Raw genomic sequence first — 15,472 nt, 5'->3', positions numbered from 1 at the left:
AAGAACCTTGCCTTAAGGTCCTGTTTCTATTCCTGTTTCTCTTTTCCCAGAGGATAGTTCTACATTAGAGACTGTACAGTCTCTCTCCTTAACCCTGAAATAGCCAGGGTCTTTGTCTTTTAGGAACAGAGTGGTGATACTGCACTGCAGTTCTTCCTAGGCTCTTTCACTGACCTGTTGGGAGGCCTTGCCTCAGTATGTCTTTTTCTTCCACTTCAACAAAATTGCTAGCAAGGATGTCAAAGGATTATTATCTCAGAGTAAAATGTTTTTCTAGAGACAAAATTAAAAAAAATAATTGTGCTAATGAGAAAAAGGGGTTCCTGCAGTGATTTTGGTGTGGCTCTCAGTTTGAGTTACTGTCAAGTATGGGGTTTTGATGCAAATTTGCTTTGCAGGTTACAGGTTACACTTGGATGTAATATTAGTGAACTCTGTGGTTTCACTCCTGATGGAGCCAGAGTTGAAGCTATCCACTGGTTGTCCAAAAAGCTGAACAGTCTGTATCTCACCACTGCAAATTGGATGCAGAGTTCTGCTGCAGTTACTACTCTGTGTGCACCTAAGTGGGCTCACCTGTGTGAACTGTAGCATGTAAGGATATGATGGACACATAAAATCATGGGATTGTAGTGCATCCCAGCAGGTACAGCCCAGTCCTTGTTGGTAATTTGGATATGTTTGCACTCTCAGAAAGTTCTAAATTACTTTTGAAGCTTCTTCTCAGCAGTGTTAATTTCATTGTGAGGTAACTCTTATTGTTCAGAATTATACTCCAGACCAATAGCAAAGTAAAATTAGATTTTAACATCTTGGGGTTTTAAGTGTGATGTTGTAGCATTGAGGACCTCGAACAGTGATTCTTCACTGCTGTCTTAAGGTGCCTGATGGATTTAGGGAAGCATATTCTTTAAGGCTATTTAGAAAAATATCTTTCACAGGATTTCTCCCTCCACCCTCTTCCAAAAAAGGTTGGAGGTGAATGAGGAGGGATATCAGAGGTTTGAGTCGTGATTTCTAAAATGTCTGCAGTAAGTTGCATTCAGATTTGATATAAAAATAACAAAGGTTGCTTTTTGAGTGAATGCAGTGACAGATATATGAACCACTCTGGTATAGTTATGAAATAGTTTCACAATGATGGTTCAAGTATGAAACAACATTGCAACACTGAGCATGTCAAGAGGCTGATAGTGACACGATAAACATGGAGATGCCATACACATAAGTGGAGTATATCTAGTATATTTTTCCATTACCTCTTGGTAAGTTTTGTTCTGTTTGTGTAGAATTGTTTGAGCCTTTTTTAATGTTAGGCTTTTTACAGATGTTACTAGATATGAGGCATGCTCTTTTCTTCAGCTGTAAATAGGTTTGGACATAAGAACTTTTTAGGATCTAGACGACTTCTGATTTTTCATACTGGTATTCTGCAACTATAGTGATGCTTTTCAGAGAGGAATCTTTGGTTATACCAGGTTATAGTCATGTGACTAATCTGTTTGAATTACCCATAACAGATTTAAAAATCAAGGAGAGAGAAATATTTTTTGCTGCTGAAGTTGTTAAGAAAGCTTTAGAACCATACTTTGTGACTGTTGAAGCAGTAGCAATTTGATGTCAAAACGTCAAGAGCAAGTCTCTTGTGTTCGTGATGAAATGTTTTTTGCCTTTAACTGGAGCATCATTCCTGTTAGGCAAAACATTGATTTCAGAATCAGATATCTCTCTTGGTTAATACTATCTTTAGCTAACTCAGAGTGCTGAGTTCCAGTATCCAACATTTATGAACCAGTCTTAGTATTTCATCCCTCTTTCAAAAATTCTCATCCCGTACAATAAAGACTAGAAGCTTTTTCTTCATGCTACCTGTTCTCTCAGCTGCCCTTTCTGCTAATTAAGCTTCTCTTCAGCTTTGGTAGATCTCTCTAAAGGTCACCAATAGAGCAAACTAGTGAAGAGGATTACTCTTTGTAGGGATATTTTTTTTTCTTTTCAAGAAAGAACCTTTGAGTCAAGTCTCTTCCTTCCTCAGTCTAAAGGAAAAAAAAAACCCAAAAAAGCTTTAGCTTTTTCCTTTTTTCCTCAAGTTTAAAAAAAATTGTTTATAGTAGAAACTTGAATTTGTACTGGAAGAATTCTGATACCTAGGTGAACAATAAGAAAGTAAATTGTTTCTGAGAGACAACAATGAAAAATCACTGAAGGCTCACTACAAATTCATCAACAGGTCACTATATCAATATGAAAAGACTGTGAACATACAAACACATGTGTCACCTCTTCTCCATTAATACTTTTACAGAAATAATTTTTAGCTTACTCTGGTATGTGTCACTGTAATGATGGAATAGATTGAATGTTTAACAATACAATTTGATCTTATTAATACTGTTGACAAATCAGAAAGTACAATACACAAAATATTAAATATCAAGATTTTTGTTTTGTCTTTGCATTTTATCAGGTGTAGTCTGGAAAACATAGTGCATAAAAACAAAATAATTTGCAAATACCTATACTGACATGTTTAAGCTGGCTGCCAGGAATTGCAATTAAATGACTGTTACAAATGCTTGTTTTCTGTTGAATAATTGAAAGGAGAAAAAAACTCTTATTTAAATTACATTAAACCCTGAAGGAGGAAGTATAATGAAAAGTGGTTTAATTATTTTCTGTGAGACAGCAAAACAGACTGATGACCTTATCAGTATTTGTTTATTTTCTTGCCTTATTGTATTCTTTGCTAGCCCCAGAAAATACTGGTTCTGATGCAGAAAAAACCTCTCTTAATAAGGTAAAGTATTATTTTCAGTTCTTTCAAAATATATGGCAAAATCATCCTTGTGTGTGTCAGTTTATGTTAGAAACAGTTGTGGGTAATGTTACAGAGCCATTAGCACTGACTTTCTCTGTATCCCCTGCCTGCCTTTTTACCAGAGAGTACACGATGAAAAAGTTTCTGCTGCAATGCCTACTGAGGCGAAGGATTTGAGGATGTGGAAAAAAGTTCAATCTGCGATCTGTTTTCTTCCCAGTTTCAAATACAAAGTGCAGTGAAGCTTTTTTTCACTTCTTAGATAAGTGACCTGCCAATGAACTTGAAATAATTTTTAACCTGAATTTTCCTCAATTCCCTCAATTTCCTTCAACTTTTTTCAGATCCTTTGTACTTTATGTACAAACATGAGGGTACTGTGATGAAGAGAGTAGGAATGAAAGACTGACATTAAGTGTTACATTCTTGTTCTCTTTTTTTTGTTTTTAATGTGTGTGGTGATTGTGCATCTGCAGGACACATAGGCCAGCAGGTTCTCGAGTTCTCCTGCTGGGAGTGTCCAGGTGCTGTATAAAGTAGAATAGATCTGGCTGAGGAAAGAGGCTAGATCTCCCACTCCAGTGTGTAAAACCACTGTATTCTCATGGGAAGTAGGAGGTGCAACTTGGGATGCATTTGTGTAGAAAGGGGAATTGAATTTATTTCCACTTTCTGGATAAAATGCTGCTGTTGCACAATAGCTGAAGAAACATGATTGTATTTATTCACAGATCTCTTCCTTTGTTTTGGCACTCCCGTCTCTTTTGCCTCAGTCCCCATCTATTCTCAGTTCATTGCAGGACAAGCAGAACTATTTTTGCTGGAGAAAATGTTGCTTCTGTCCAAAATGCACAGCTTTGAGACCAAGTGCATGCCACACATTGGTGATAAATAATTGTGCTTCTGACTTACCTGAGTCAAGACAGTGTGATGTCTCTACCTTTTGTCATTGATGTATGGACACAGTCGCCATACACACTTATCATTAATTCTCAGACTGTGGTATAGGAGTTGAAGAGCATGCTCTGGGATGCTACTGCCTTTACCATCCTTGAGTTATCCTACTGAAAGGGCTTGAAAATGGGGTGTGTGGTGTGTAGCTGCCTTTTGTTTTGGGACAGCATGGTAGAGATGCATTGTGCACAATACAGCTGTATTTTAAATTGCAGTGCATGTGGATTCAACACAAGTCTATCACTTTCAAAGGCAAACCCACACAAATCAGGCATTTGGCCATAATTTGCTACATTATGGGACAACACCTTGCACAGTGCCTAAGAGAACTCCAGTTGATCAATTCTTTTTCAGCTGAGCTTGTTCTAGGAATGGTGTTACTGACTTGTGCAAGGCAAATGAATAATGGAGGGTGTAAGTAGCTGGTTTGTTTTCACCACTGGGGTATTCTGTCAGGGAGATCCTGCCTTGACTGTGAGGCAGGGATTACAATCTCTCAGATTCATAACCTTGATGAATTACTATTTCACTAATTTCTCCTTTCCCTATATCACTGAGCTGGCTGGTTTGCAGATAGCTAAGGAAATGGATTAGCCTATACATTTCTCATGTAATTTAAGACACAAGGAAGAAGAAAGGTTTTGGTGTCTGTCAAGTGGGGAGTTAGTACTCTCTGCATCTTTTCTGGTTTTCCACTATATAAAGAAAGAAATTCATTGTAGTATTGGTCTTGGAAATGCTGTTTAAAACTCTGTGAGTCAAAGATAGCATCTTTTTTGATGTAGCATTGCTGTAGTTCATGGTTATTTTTTTAGCGTGACTTAATTATTTTTATAATTAATCTAATTCAATATAGCTATCCTGCTTGTTTGTTTCTTCATATGGGATTTTGCATTCCAGGTCATAATTACGTATTTTGTTTGCACATCAGACAAGCTGCTTTTTATCCTTAGTATCTTTTTAATAACTTACTGTTCATTGATTTACTGTGTGATTCGTTGTTGGTCCTAAAAAGTACCTCTTTTGTACTCTCCTTACTGAAAATATTGTCAAATCAGGCTATTTGTAACTCAAGTTTTCATGCTTGAACATGCCATGCTGTAAATGTAATAATGGAATTCAATTTACAAAATGCATAATGGCTGGGTCTGCTGGTTTGTTGATAGAAGAGTAATAGAGATGTGAGGATTTTTGGTAGCATGTGAATTTATCTTTATGAAATGGTAATACATTAGTGATGAAAGGTGAAAAATGTAGCAGCTATGTTACTGACAATGTTGCAGATATAGTGAAAGGGGAGGAAAACAAAATGCTGTTACCTGGAATTTCTTATACAGGACTTTTATAGGGTTTCAAGTTGGTAAAGTGTCTCCTTTTGCAGCTTTAGTTTTCATTATGTAAATATTTATATGTTTGGAATAAGCCATTATTGTGTGATGGTTGATCTCAAAAAGTGACAGATGTTGGCAACTTTAATTTAAAATCAGGATAGAATTTCCCACTCTGAACCAAACACCAGTACTTGTATGTAGAACCTGTAAAATGATGCCTTACACATATAAATGACTACTTTAAAACCTTAACTGAAAAAGGGGTCTAAAAGCAGTCACATATGGCGAATGTTCTGAAGTTTGTTAAAAATTTTATCAAGCAACATAAATATTTCTTGCAAAGGATTTCTCTAAAACTATGACTTTGACAAAGGACACCCCTGTGTCCACATTATGTGAGTAGGACTAGTAGTGGAGAATCTGTGAGTCTTTACTGGGAAGAGAAAACAAAATTTATTTTAGAAAAAAGAGTTCAACATTGCAGGAAATTAAAACCAAGGATATGGCTTATGAGTACACTTAGACAATCTAGCAGATAATTGCTGCCAGATATGAAGGAAGGACCTGCTTCCCAGTTCCCATGTTTCATGGCATGCTTCCAGCCTATCTAACAATTTGTGCTTGTCTGATTCTGCTGTGAACTGACAAAGGAACTGAAGCTGGCAGAAGGTTACAAGTAGAAGAGAGAAGGAAACTATTGATTAAGTTTCCATCAGTTTAGGGATACCATTTCAAGCAATCCTGTTCTGTTTGGTGTCTTGCAAAATTTTTTCTTCTTTAATGCTATAACAATTGAAAATTGAACAGTGCGGGTGACTATCACTAAGCTATTTCTATGTTTTGAAATATATAGAGAAAGAATGTTTTACTCCTATGTGCTTTCTTTTTTACAAAATAGGTGCATTTTAAAAAGCCCTAAACTTTTAACTTGTTAGTATCTCTTATCAAATGTTTTTGAATATAAAGATAGTTGATAGGTTTTGTTGTTATTAAAATGTAAACTTTGGAAGTTTTCTTTCATGTGTAATATAGCAGAGCAGAAATCTTTTGAGTGGTTTTTTTCGGGGGTTGTTTCTTTTTTTTTTTTTTATTTTCATTGTGAAAAAAAATAGATCTGTTGAGAAACTTTGTCCTGTACTTCTCCTTGCATGAGAAACCCTGAAGCTTCTTCTTGTTGTTTTTGATCTTGGTACAGTTGCTGGATTTTTGTTGGCTTTGTTCTAAAGCTGTGTGCATGTAGGGGTTGTTAAATAAACATTAGACTTGTCAATATAACTAAGGTCTTCTGCAAATCTTGCTCTTTTGAGCAAACTTTGTTCCAAGTTTATGAAATAAACCCTGTGAGTTAAAATCAAATTTTTCTCTGTTCTGCAGATGGATGCTTTAACTGAGCTTTTTACATAATTTTTTGTGCTTTTACTTCATCGTTTATACAGGTGCAGAACTACAAAGCTTTTCAATATGTAGAAGTGTATAACAGAAATGTTTATTGAGAGAGGCTCTCTTACCCATTGCCTCATGAAAAGTAGTAAAATGGCAATATCTTTTAAAACATCACTTGTTTAAGTGTTGAGGTGAATATTTCCCCTCAATAAATTTTGCTTTCTTGATGTTACAGAACTCCTCATGTGTGTTCTTTCCAAGTTCTTGTTAAAGCTGTTAATACAACTGCTTTTGCAATTTTAGAAGTGCTGGAATAAAACAGCAAAATGAAATACTAGGGATTAAGTAGACTGCTGGAGGTTTTCAAGGCCTGAGTAGACAAAGCTCCAACCTACAGGGTCTGATTTCAATTTTGACCTTCTTTTGAGTAGGCATTTGGACAAGATGACCTCTTGCAATCCCTTTCAGGTGGGATTACTCTATAATACTGTGACATTAACACATAAGAATTGAAACAGTTTCAGGATATTGTCAGTCTCTAATGCAGTTTAGGAAACTTCTTTTTAGGAACAGCAGATTTGGTAAAAACAATTATCTTTGTCCAGAAGATTTCCTTTACCACTCCAGAATACAAAGTGTAACTTGGTTTTGAAATAAGACATGCAACATTCACATATGTGGATCCATATGTATGCAATATATAAACTTCTGGGTTTTGCCAAGTACAGCCTATACTTAGGAATAACAAGTAATCTTACTGAAAATGCTGTAACCTTTCTGGCATTGTACTTCGTAAGGTTTTCTTGAAACCTTTTCTGTCAAGACAAAGGCTCCTATTTTATGTTTGCACTCATATTTTTGACTGATGTTTGTAAGACAAAAAAACAGCTTTTTAAAGTTACTGACAATTCAAAGGTAGAAGAGCTGCCAGGTTTTATGCAGGTCCATATGATAATTTTGTATGAATTGCTTGATAGGTTTACGTAGTTGCCAGTAACTTTCATAAAATCATTTCCACTGAGTTAAAGAAAAAATACAGTTGAATTTCTGTTGGTGGAAATGTATTAGTGTGGCAAGTTTAGAAAATCAAAAGTCTCGTTATCTATAGACAGCAGCTGGACAAACTTCCTACAGAGTCTTTGTTCACAGCATGGGACAGCCTTGGGGAAAAGAGGCAGAGGGCTTCTTCTGCAGTTGATGCAACTTGTTGATACTCTTCCAAATTTTCCAGTTAGTGCAGAATGAGTACTGAATTCATAATGATACTGTTCTCACAACATACCCCATCAAGTATCCTTCAGTTTGGATTTTTAATCTTAATCAGTAGAGTGAAATTTTAGCTAGTGGCTTTGTAGTTTGGAAAATCCTGTATCTAATGAGCAGCATTCTCAAATATGCACTTTCTGAAATAAATAATTACTTGGCAGGCTTTGCCAAGAACAAAGTCTTGCTAAACTACAGTGCATGGTTATGAAGTTTAATTTATCTACAAGTCAACAGTTTTTAAACTGGGTCTCTGAAAGCTACAGTGTGAAATTTGAGCAGCATGTATTATATTGGTTCATTTTTTCCCTGTAAGGCTCTCATTCAAAGGACCATGTGCTAATCATGTACTAGCAGGTCATGGAGATACTTCTGAGAGGGCACTGAAGAGTGAGCATCAGGATTTATGGATTCTTTTCTAGGTCTTTGAAAGAGAAGGTGGTCTGCCATTTAAATCGGTAGTTACAAACAAAATAACCAAGCTGTTTGCCTGTGGGGCTTTTTCTTTTTCCTTGTCTCAGTGAATCTAAAGGAGATATTTAGCTCCTAATAATCCTCATTTCAATTCAGTGAGGCATAAGATTTGTACAGAATATGTACAAATCTTGTACAGCTTTAGCTAGTGGAAATGTTAATGATTTGTGAGAAAGATGCAGGACAACTTGTAGCCCTGGTCCTTGATTATGTTAAAAAATTCAAGAGTACAAAGAATATAGGAGGTGGGGTTTTGGTCCAGCTGAACAGCAAGTTCTGCTTCCATTTGCCATTGTTTTAAATGTAGTCTGTTTTTCTTTAGTATACCATACAGTTCATTATTTAGAGAGTCTGTTAAATTTCCACCACAATAAATGGTGGAAAAAGGAATGCAGATGATGCATTCCTTTGTCAAGTAATTACTTACAAAAAGAGGGAGATATATATATATAGGGGTTTTAATTAGTTAAATGTATAAAATAAGAAAACTTTGGAAGATTTTTGTGCTATATATAACTGTCATGAGGTATTAGCCTATCAATCATAGTAATACATAAATTAAGCTGTCAGGGAATTCTCCTGTACCTTTTTAGTTTTAAATATAAATAAAGTGCATGTAATGAGCACTGTTGCTAAAAAAGGAATTCTTTTTGAGATTGTGTTGTATCTGTAATGTACTAAGATAATCCCTGGTGTAATCCCATTGCTCCTGTTTGGTTACACTACCAAAAACTTTGAATGAAATTTAAAGAAGTATGTCTTTCCAAGAGCAATTTAAGTCATTAATGAGTGAGTGTCTCTAACACTAAAGAGTAAGTCTTTAACATTTCCGCTTTGGTCTGCCCAGAGGAACCACTAAGAACTCAATATTCTAATTTACATGCATACAAGTCTCCATATACAGACTTCTGTTCTGTGAAACAATTTAAGATGTAGAGATCGTGAATGGCTTTGCTGCTTAATTATAAACGTTTTTTGACCCTTTGACTTAGAAGTCCCTTCTGTGAAAATTTGGCCTTAACAGATGCTGCCAAAGTTAGAATGACAACCAAAGATTGTCTCTGCATATACATCTTAGTATTTTAAAAGTAAATAAGAAAAAAAAAAAAAGATATGTGCTCATTCATGATGCAGCTGATAATCTGGATCAGATTCAAGCCAGAGAATATTTTATTTTTTCTTGCTAGCCTTTTACCCTGATGAGAAGAGAAAATGGGATTGAGACATCTAGGTAAGCTTGAATGTCCTTGCACTTGAGCACAACTGTACAGCAGTTTCTGTGAAGGGAAGAGGGAATTAAGACAGAAGTTTATTTAAGGAATTGGTGAGTGCTGTTGTTTATTGTGAGAGCAGCAAATGTAGGGAATAGACAGTGGTTATGGGTGTCCATGAATATGCAGGGATCTCCGTATGGCACTGATGGTTTTTTGTAACTCTGAGAGGATATATATGATGTCTGGGGTATTGTAGGTGAGTGTCCCTAATAAAGAATGGAAAAGATAAGGAAATGTGAATATGTTGTAGCTGTAATTCAAAACAGTAATACAGAGATTCAGTAGCAAAGGGGAAAAGTAGCACTTGATCAATATAATTTTGAAGAGTTTCTAAAGATAAGTTGGGAAGGAAGTGAAGAAGTAAAATAGCTATGCTCTTTCTAAGAGATTAACAAAAAAGCTCAAATGAAGTTTACATACTGTAAAGTGATATATTGGGAAGAGAACTGGGAGGAATGCTGCAAAATAAATAAGAATGGAAATCTAGTAATGCATAATACCTACATGATAGGGAACAGCAGTTGGTCCAAGGAAAGGTAAGCTGAATGTCTGATGGTTCTGTTACTGTAGAATAAGTACAGTATTCTAAGTACTGACAAAGATGCAGAGTTCTAATTTTTTTCCTGCAGTGTAACCAGAATTTAACAAGAAGAAGGCTATAAGCTCTAGCTCCTGTGGCTTCCTAAGGATAGTAAGTACAGTTTTAGAAAGTCTTAATGGAAGCCCTGACTTTTAATGCACTTTGAGTTTTGTTTCGTAAAAGGGCTGTGAGCCCAACAATTCTTGTTGAGTGCTTGGACACATGTACTTAACATGCCAGGACTGATTGCGCTTTCAGTGAATAGTGATTGAGTAATTGAAGTGGGATGCAAGAGGTCACTGTTGCACTTTCTCCATTGTGTACTTTGATCCAAACCACTCTGGGATCCAGGGAAGTGCAGAAGGATGACCCCAGGGGAAATTACTTGTTCAGAGCAATGTTTACTTCATTTAAACACCTTCGTTCCTGAACCACGTGCATCAATGTGTTCTTATCTGTAAGAAAAGTAAATCAAAAAGCCCACTTTCTGATATTTTCTCAATACCATAATGTCCTCAACCTTGTATGTAAAATTAGTGTACTAAAGTATTTTTTTTAATCTCTGTTAGACTCCAGATTGTGGTAATTTGTACTATGCACTTAGCTTTCCTTTAGAAGTAAAGTGCAGTCACAGGCTCTCATATAGGATAAAAATGCTTTGCTTGGCAGAAGACCAGAAATTGTGCAAGTTCCTCTGCAGGGGAGCTTGGCCCTTTCCCTGGTGATGAGTGCTTTAGTGTTTGGGTGGAGTATTGCACACTTTTTTTTTTTTTTTTTCATTCTTCTGATATGCAAAATAGTCTGAAGGTTTCCTGGTTTTGTTCAGCTGGATTTTGCATGCTTTGCACACTTGGAAAATTTCAATGAAATGTGCCAATGGCGATGCATTACTGTCTGGAACTGAGGCACAGCAGATAGATGCTGTACCTCCTGTGGTATCGTGTGGTGTTAAACACTGAGCAATAACGTGTAGATAGCTTAATACTATTTAAAGGCCCATGTTTTTCTCCTTACATGAGTAATACTTTTTAAAGGTTATATCTGAGTTGGCTTCTAGAATTTGTTTCAGCTTGTATCTTTTGTCATTTGACAATGTGGCAAGAGGGTAGTTTATTTCATTACACATCGGACAGATGTTTGCTCTGCACTGATTACAACTCATATTCAGTAAGGTGAGGTGACAATGTTAGTAGCATATGGTGTAGCTGAATAGGCAGCTATGAGAAAGGTGATTAAAGTGTATGTTTCTGAGTTCCTGGGGTTCTTACTTGGCAGCTGTCATGTGAGATGGTAGAAGCAAACTATTTTCTGAAGTTTCACTGATAAGTTTTTAATGTATTTGAAAATTTTAACACATCTTTAAATTAATTGAATGTTGACTATTCAGTTGTGATTATTTGCACTTTTGTAGCTTGGTGGTGCATCATGTAAGATTTTCCATTAAATATTTATTGGAAATGGAAGCAGGTTTTTATTTGAAGTTTACTTGTTTTAACAGTAAGCTTCAGGACAGTACTTGTGGAACCATGTTGCATAGCTGCTGTTAATGCTCCTGAGAATTTGTGGTTTATTTCTTGAAGTTAACTATTTCACTTCTAAGAAGGGAAATTTTCTTGAGATGCACTGTATAACATATGCAGCTAATAACAGAAAGTGAAAAAGAATTTAATCTGGTTTAAGAGAAAACATTTGTATCCATACTAGTTAACTGGAAACTTGTTGAACTATGGGAGTGGTACTCCTGGGTATTTTATGTTTACAGCTGAAAGGAGTGAATTCTTTAAACAAGTCTATAAGAAGTAATTGTCTATAATGTTATAGCTGCTTAAGATGATTCTGATCATTTCTTAAAAATAAAGTACAAAACTGATCTATCTTTGTAGCACTGTTCTTGCTTTGACCTGTGAATTGTATCAGCTCCAAGTTATTTTGGGCACTGAATTTCACTAGGTTTCCTGGATTAAAGCAAATCATTAATTTCATGGAGAAGAATAGAGAAGTATTAAGTTGGGTTTGTGAGTTTTGGTTTTTTGTTGTATGGAAATTATGGCTTTGCCTCAGTTTCCAGTAATGTAATTGTCACTTCATCCACTTGTTCACTTAACCAACTGTTTGCCTACAACAACCATTTTAGTGTATTTATCTGATGAATACAAAGAAAAGAGAATTTACCTGAAAATTGCACATAACCAGTGAGAATGCATAGAATATTTTCCCTTTTTGTCATCTGTTTGACACCTGAGAGTGCATTTGTGTAATTGTGACAGATTTAATCTCTTGCCTATTGAGTGCTCCTCCCTCCAGGAAGCAAATATTTCTTTTTCTGAAGCAACAGTCATTTCAGCTAAAACCCAAGCTCCGGGAGAGCTGCATATATAGAATTCAAGACAGGGGATAGTTTTCCACAGCTGTTGAGTACTTTTTGCAATTGCCTATTTTGCTTTTATCTTGACTGTTCGATAAGTTCTCCTTTTTGACCCTAGGACTTTTTTTAAAATGTTAAGATTAGTAGGTTGACTGCTAGCAGTGTATTTAATTTTTTTCATGTGTATTTCCATAAAAAAGCTTTTATGAAGGAAACTAAATTTGATTAATTTTTCTATATTACTTGACTCTATAGTTGATTACAATGGAAATTCTTACATAAATCATGATTTTCAAAATGTTTTTCTGCAGAATGTATCTTTTCCTATTCCACTGTACAAACATTGGTTTTTTCCAGTTAAAACCTGTATCACTGCAACACTTGGACGGAGACAGAGGCTCTTGGTTTCAATTCTTAGTTCCACTCCGTATGCATTGCTCTCAGTTGTAGGAAGAAGGCTATTCTCAAGTTATTAGGAATTTTCAGAATAGAAGGGAAAGTAGTGGAACTTGTATCAGTGTCACTGCTTGATCCCATGTAGGAACTGAAACTGTACTCAGTATTTTAGTTACATTCTTGATGAATTACATACAGTTCACAAAGATAGTACCAGCTAAAATGTATGTGGGGATCCAGATGGATTTGTCTTTCTGGGTTTTATTTCTGTGGTTGGTATTGTTTGCATGAATGATTGTTGAAATACAGAACAAAATGCTGTTAAGTTGCAATGGCTTAACTGTCCGTTTGAATGTCACAGGTAGAGGAGGATGATGATACTGAATCACTACATGAAGAAGGGAAGGAAGAAGTGAAATGCTATTCAAGAAGAAAAGTATTTTCTAACTGGAGCCGCTATGAGGATACAGAAAAAGAGGGACAGAATGAAGTTGGGGAGTCACAGAGAGGAACAGACTTCAGTGTTTTGCTTAGCTCAGCAGGTAAGCTTTTCCCAATCTGTAGGGCTTTTTAGTTTTGTCTTTTGAGACATGACTACTTTTCTGGCAGTTGTCCTTGATGATGAAGCTCCCTGCTAGAATACCATTCCTGTCTGCCTCAGTAAGCCTGCCATTTATGTATTTTAGAGTGTTGAAATTCTCCATGGGTACAGCCTCATAGCCTACAGGCTGCATGGAGCTGGGACAGATGGGGAGTAAGAGAGGGATCCTGGCTAGTGCATTCTGGTCAAAAGATGGGGCTGAGTGTGTGCAGCATCCAGTAACATTGAGCTTATTCTTGCTGATCTTGGTTATTGGGTAGCTTTCCAGGAAACAAAAAAAAAGTTGCTGGTATGACAAAACACAACAAACAGGCAGCTGCTTGCTCTTGTTTGTTTCAACTGAGGTTTGTGATCAGCACTGTAGAAATGTGTGCATGAATAGCAAGTGTTGCTCTCCTTGAAAATAATGACCAGTTGTTTTCCCTGTTTAGAGGAGATAATAAAGGAGAAGGTGGAGAGACAGTCTGTACTAGATGCTGGGGTTATTCAGCCGTACATTAATGTATAGGGTTGTTACACTAAAACCAGTCACCTAAAATTGTTTTAGAAACTCTTGATCAACACTTGTGTTGGAATACCATTCAGTAAAAAAGCTGCAAACAATGTATTATGGCAGTTTTTGTAGTACCTTGGAAGTTCTGCAACCTCTCAAATCTATATAATTGGATTTTTCAGTCACAGCTTGGTAGGGTAAGTTAGAAGTTAGCTATAGTAAAGAAACAAAGAACAGAGATTTGTTTCTTTGTGCAAGAATCAATCTCTGAAGTTCTGTTTCACATGAGCCTTGTAAACTTGGGCCTAAGCTGTCAGGTTTTAATCACAGTATCATGAAATGTGTATTAACTTCTCTGAATCTTGTGTTGCACGGAAAACAATGCTGGAGTGAAGGCACACAGTACGGATCTCAGAAATGTGTATCTAATAGAGTCTGGGGAGCAAAGTAGATATAGTAATTAAAAACTTTTTAAAGCAAGAGACCTGTCCTGAGCTGCCATGTCTCCATGGTTCAGCTTTTCAATAACTCAATTGTTAGCCTACAGAATGCCTTTAAAATGTTCTGAGGAATAGTACTTTTGAACTGAGGATATAACAAAATATGTTTTAGCTCTTTTAATTTGTATTTTTCATGAGTTATACTTCAACACATATATTACCTCCCCATTTATTTTACTCTTTAGAGTCTCTTAATGCCTCAAATAATAATATTGGAAGGTAGTGTTTATATATTCATCCTATTTCTTAATTCTAAATCTTTGATTTAGAGAGTGCTTTATTTTAGGATATATTGTTATTGTTCTCTAGAGTGAAATAAATCGATAAGAAACTGCAGTGGAATAAAGTACTTTCTTTTGGAGGAAGAAAAAACTAAACAATAATGCAGATTTCTTGGAGTGACATAAAAAAGCAATTTGTCTCAGCAGTGTTCTTTGTTCTTTAGCTTCTTTGGTTAATGTGTAAAAACTGGGAATACAGTCATTTATTTGTAGTGGTCTGAGAAGAAGCTCACACATCTGCTTTATTTGATAATTGCTGTTGTTAGTATATTACTGTTCAGCATTCTGAAGATACAGAATAAATTCAATTTAATTGCAACAAGCAGTTAGGGAGTACAGGAGAGGGAATGGAGTTAAATTTCCAATTTTTCATTAATACCAAACTTTTAAAAACTGTTAGAATCTTGTTATTTACTGTTAATGCACAACTATGTAATTAATACAGCCAGTTAATTCTTTAGCAAAGGCTCAGATTAAAAACCTGTTCTCCTATGTAATGCTTAGGTTCTATAATATTGAATGCAGGGTCCTAAAGAGAGTGTCATCCTTCAAGATAAAACTTGTCTTATCCCAGAAAATATGCAGTTAATTGAATGAGATAGCATAGAAAAAATCATTTGGGATAATATAATAAAGACAGAATTAATGCTGGTGACAAAGTTAAATGGAGGAATTGCTGATGTCCGAGGAATTAAAGTGTTTGGTACTTATTTGTTTAATATCATTTATAAGTGCATCTATGTGTAATTCTTTACTTAA

The 15,472-nt window shown here is 35.7% G+C and overlaps 2 protein-coding genes across 4 annotated transcripts in view; one reads left to right on the top strand and one right to left on the bottom strand.

Annotated features, from left to right (window-relative positions):
• AVEN (apoptosis and caspase activation inhibitor) overlaps window positions 1-15,472 on the top strand; it is an 85,443-nt gene that overhangs the window by 7,069 nt on the left and 62,902 nt on the right. For both annotated transcript variants that reach the window (XM_026793204.2, XM_005479897.4), the window contains exon 2: window positions 13,200-13,380. In XM_026793204.2, the coding sequence (XP_026649005.2) occupies window positions 13,200-13,380 (181 nt within the window). The remainder of the gene's footprint in view (window positions 1-13,199; window positions 13,381-15,472) is intronic.
• Window positions 1-15,472, bottom strand: part of CHRM5 (cholinergic receptor muscarinic 5) — a 46,154-nt gene that overhangs the window by 16,120 nt on the left and 14,562 nt on the right. The window lies entirely within an intron of this gene.

The sequence above is a fragment of the Zonotrichia albicollis genome, chromosome 6 (genome assembly GCF_047830755.1).
Source record: "Zonotrichia albicollis isolate bZonAlb1 chromosome 6, bZonAlb1.hap1, whole genome shotgun sequence".
In the NCBI taxonomy this organism is placed as follows: Eukaryota; Metazoa; Chordata; class Aves; order Passeriformes; family Passerellidae; genus Zonotrichia; species Zonotrichia albicollis.
The sequence above is the reverse complement of the archived record's forward strand: the minus strand, read 5'-3'. Positions and strand labels throughout refer to the sequence as shown.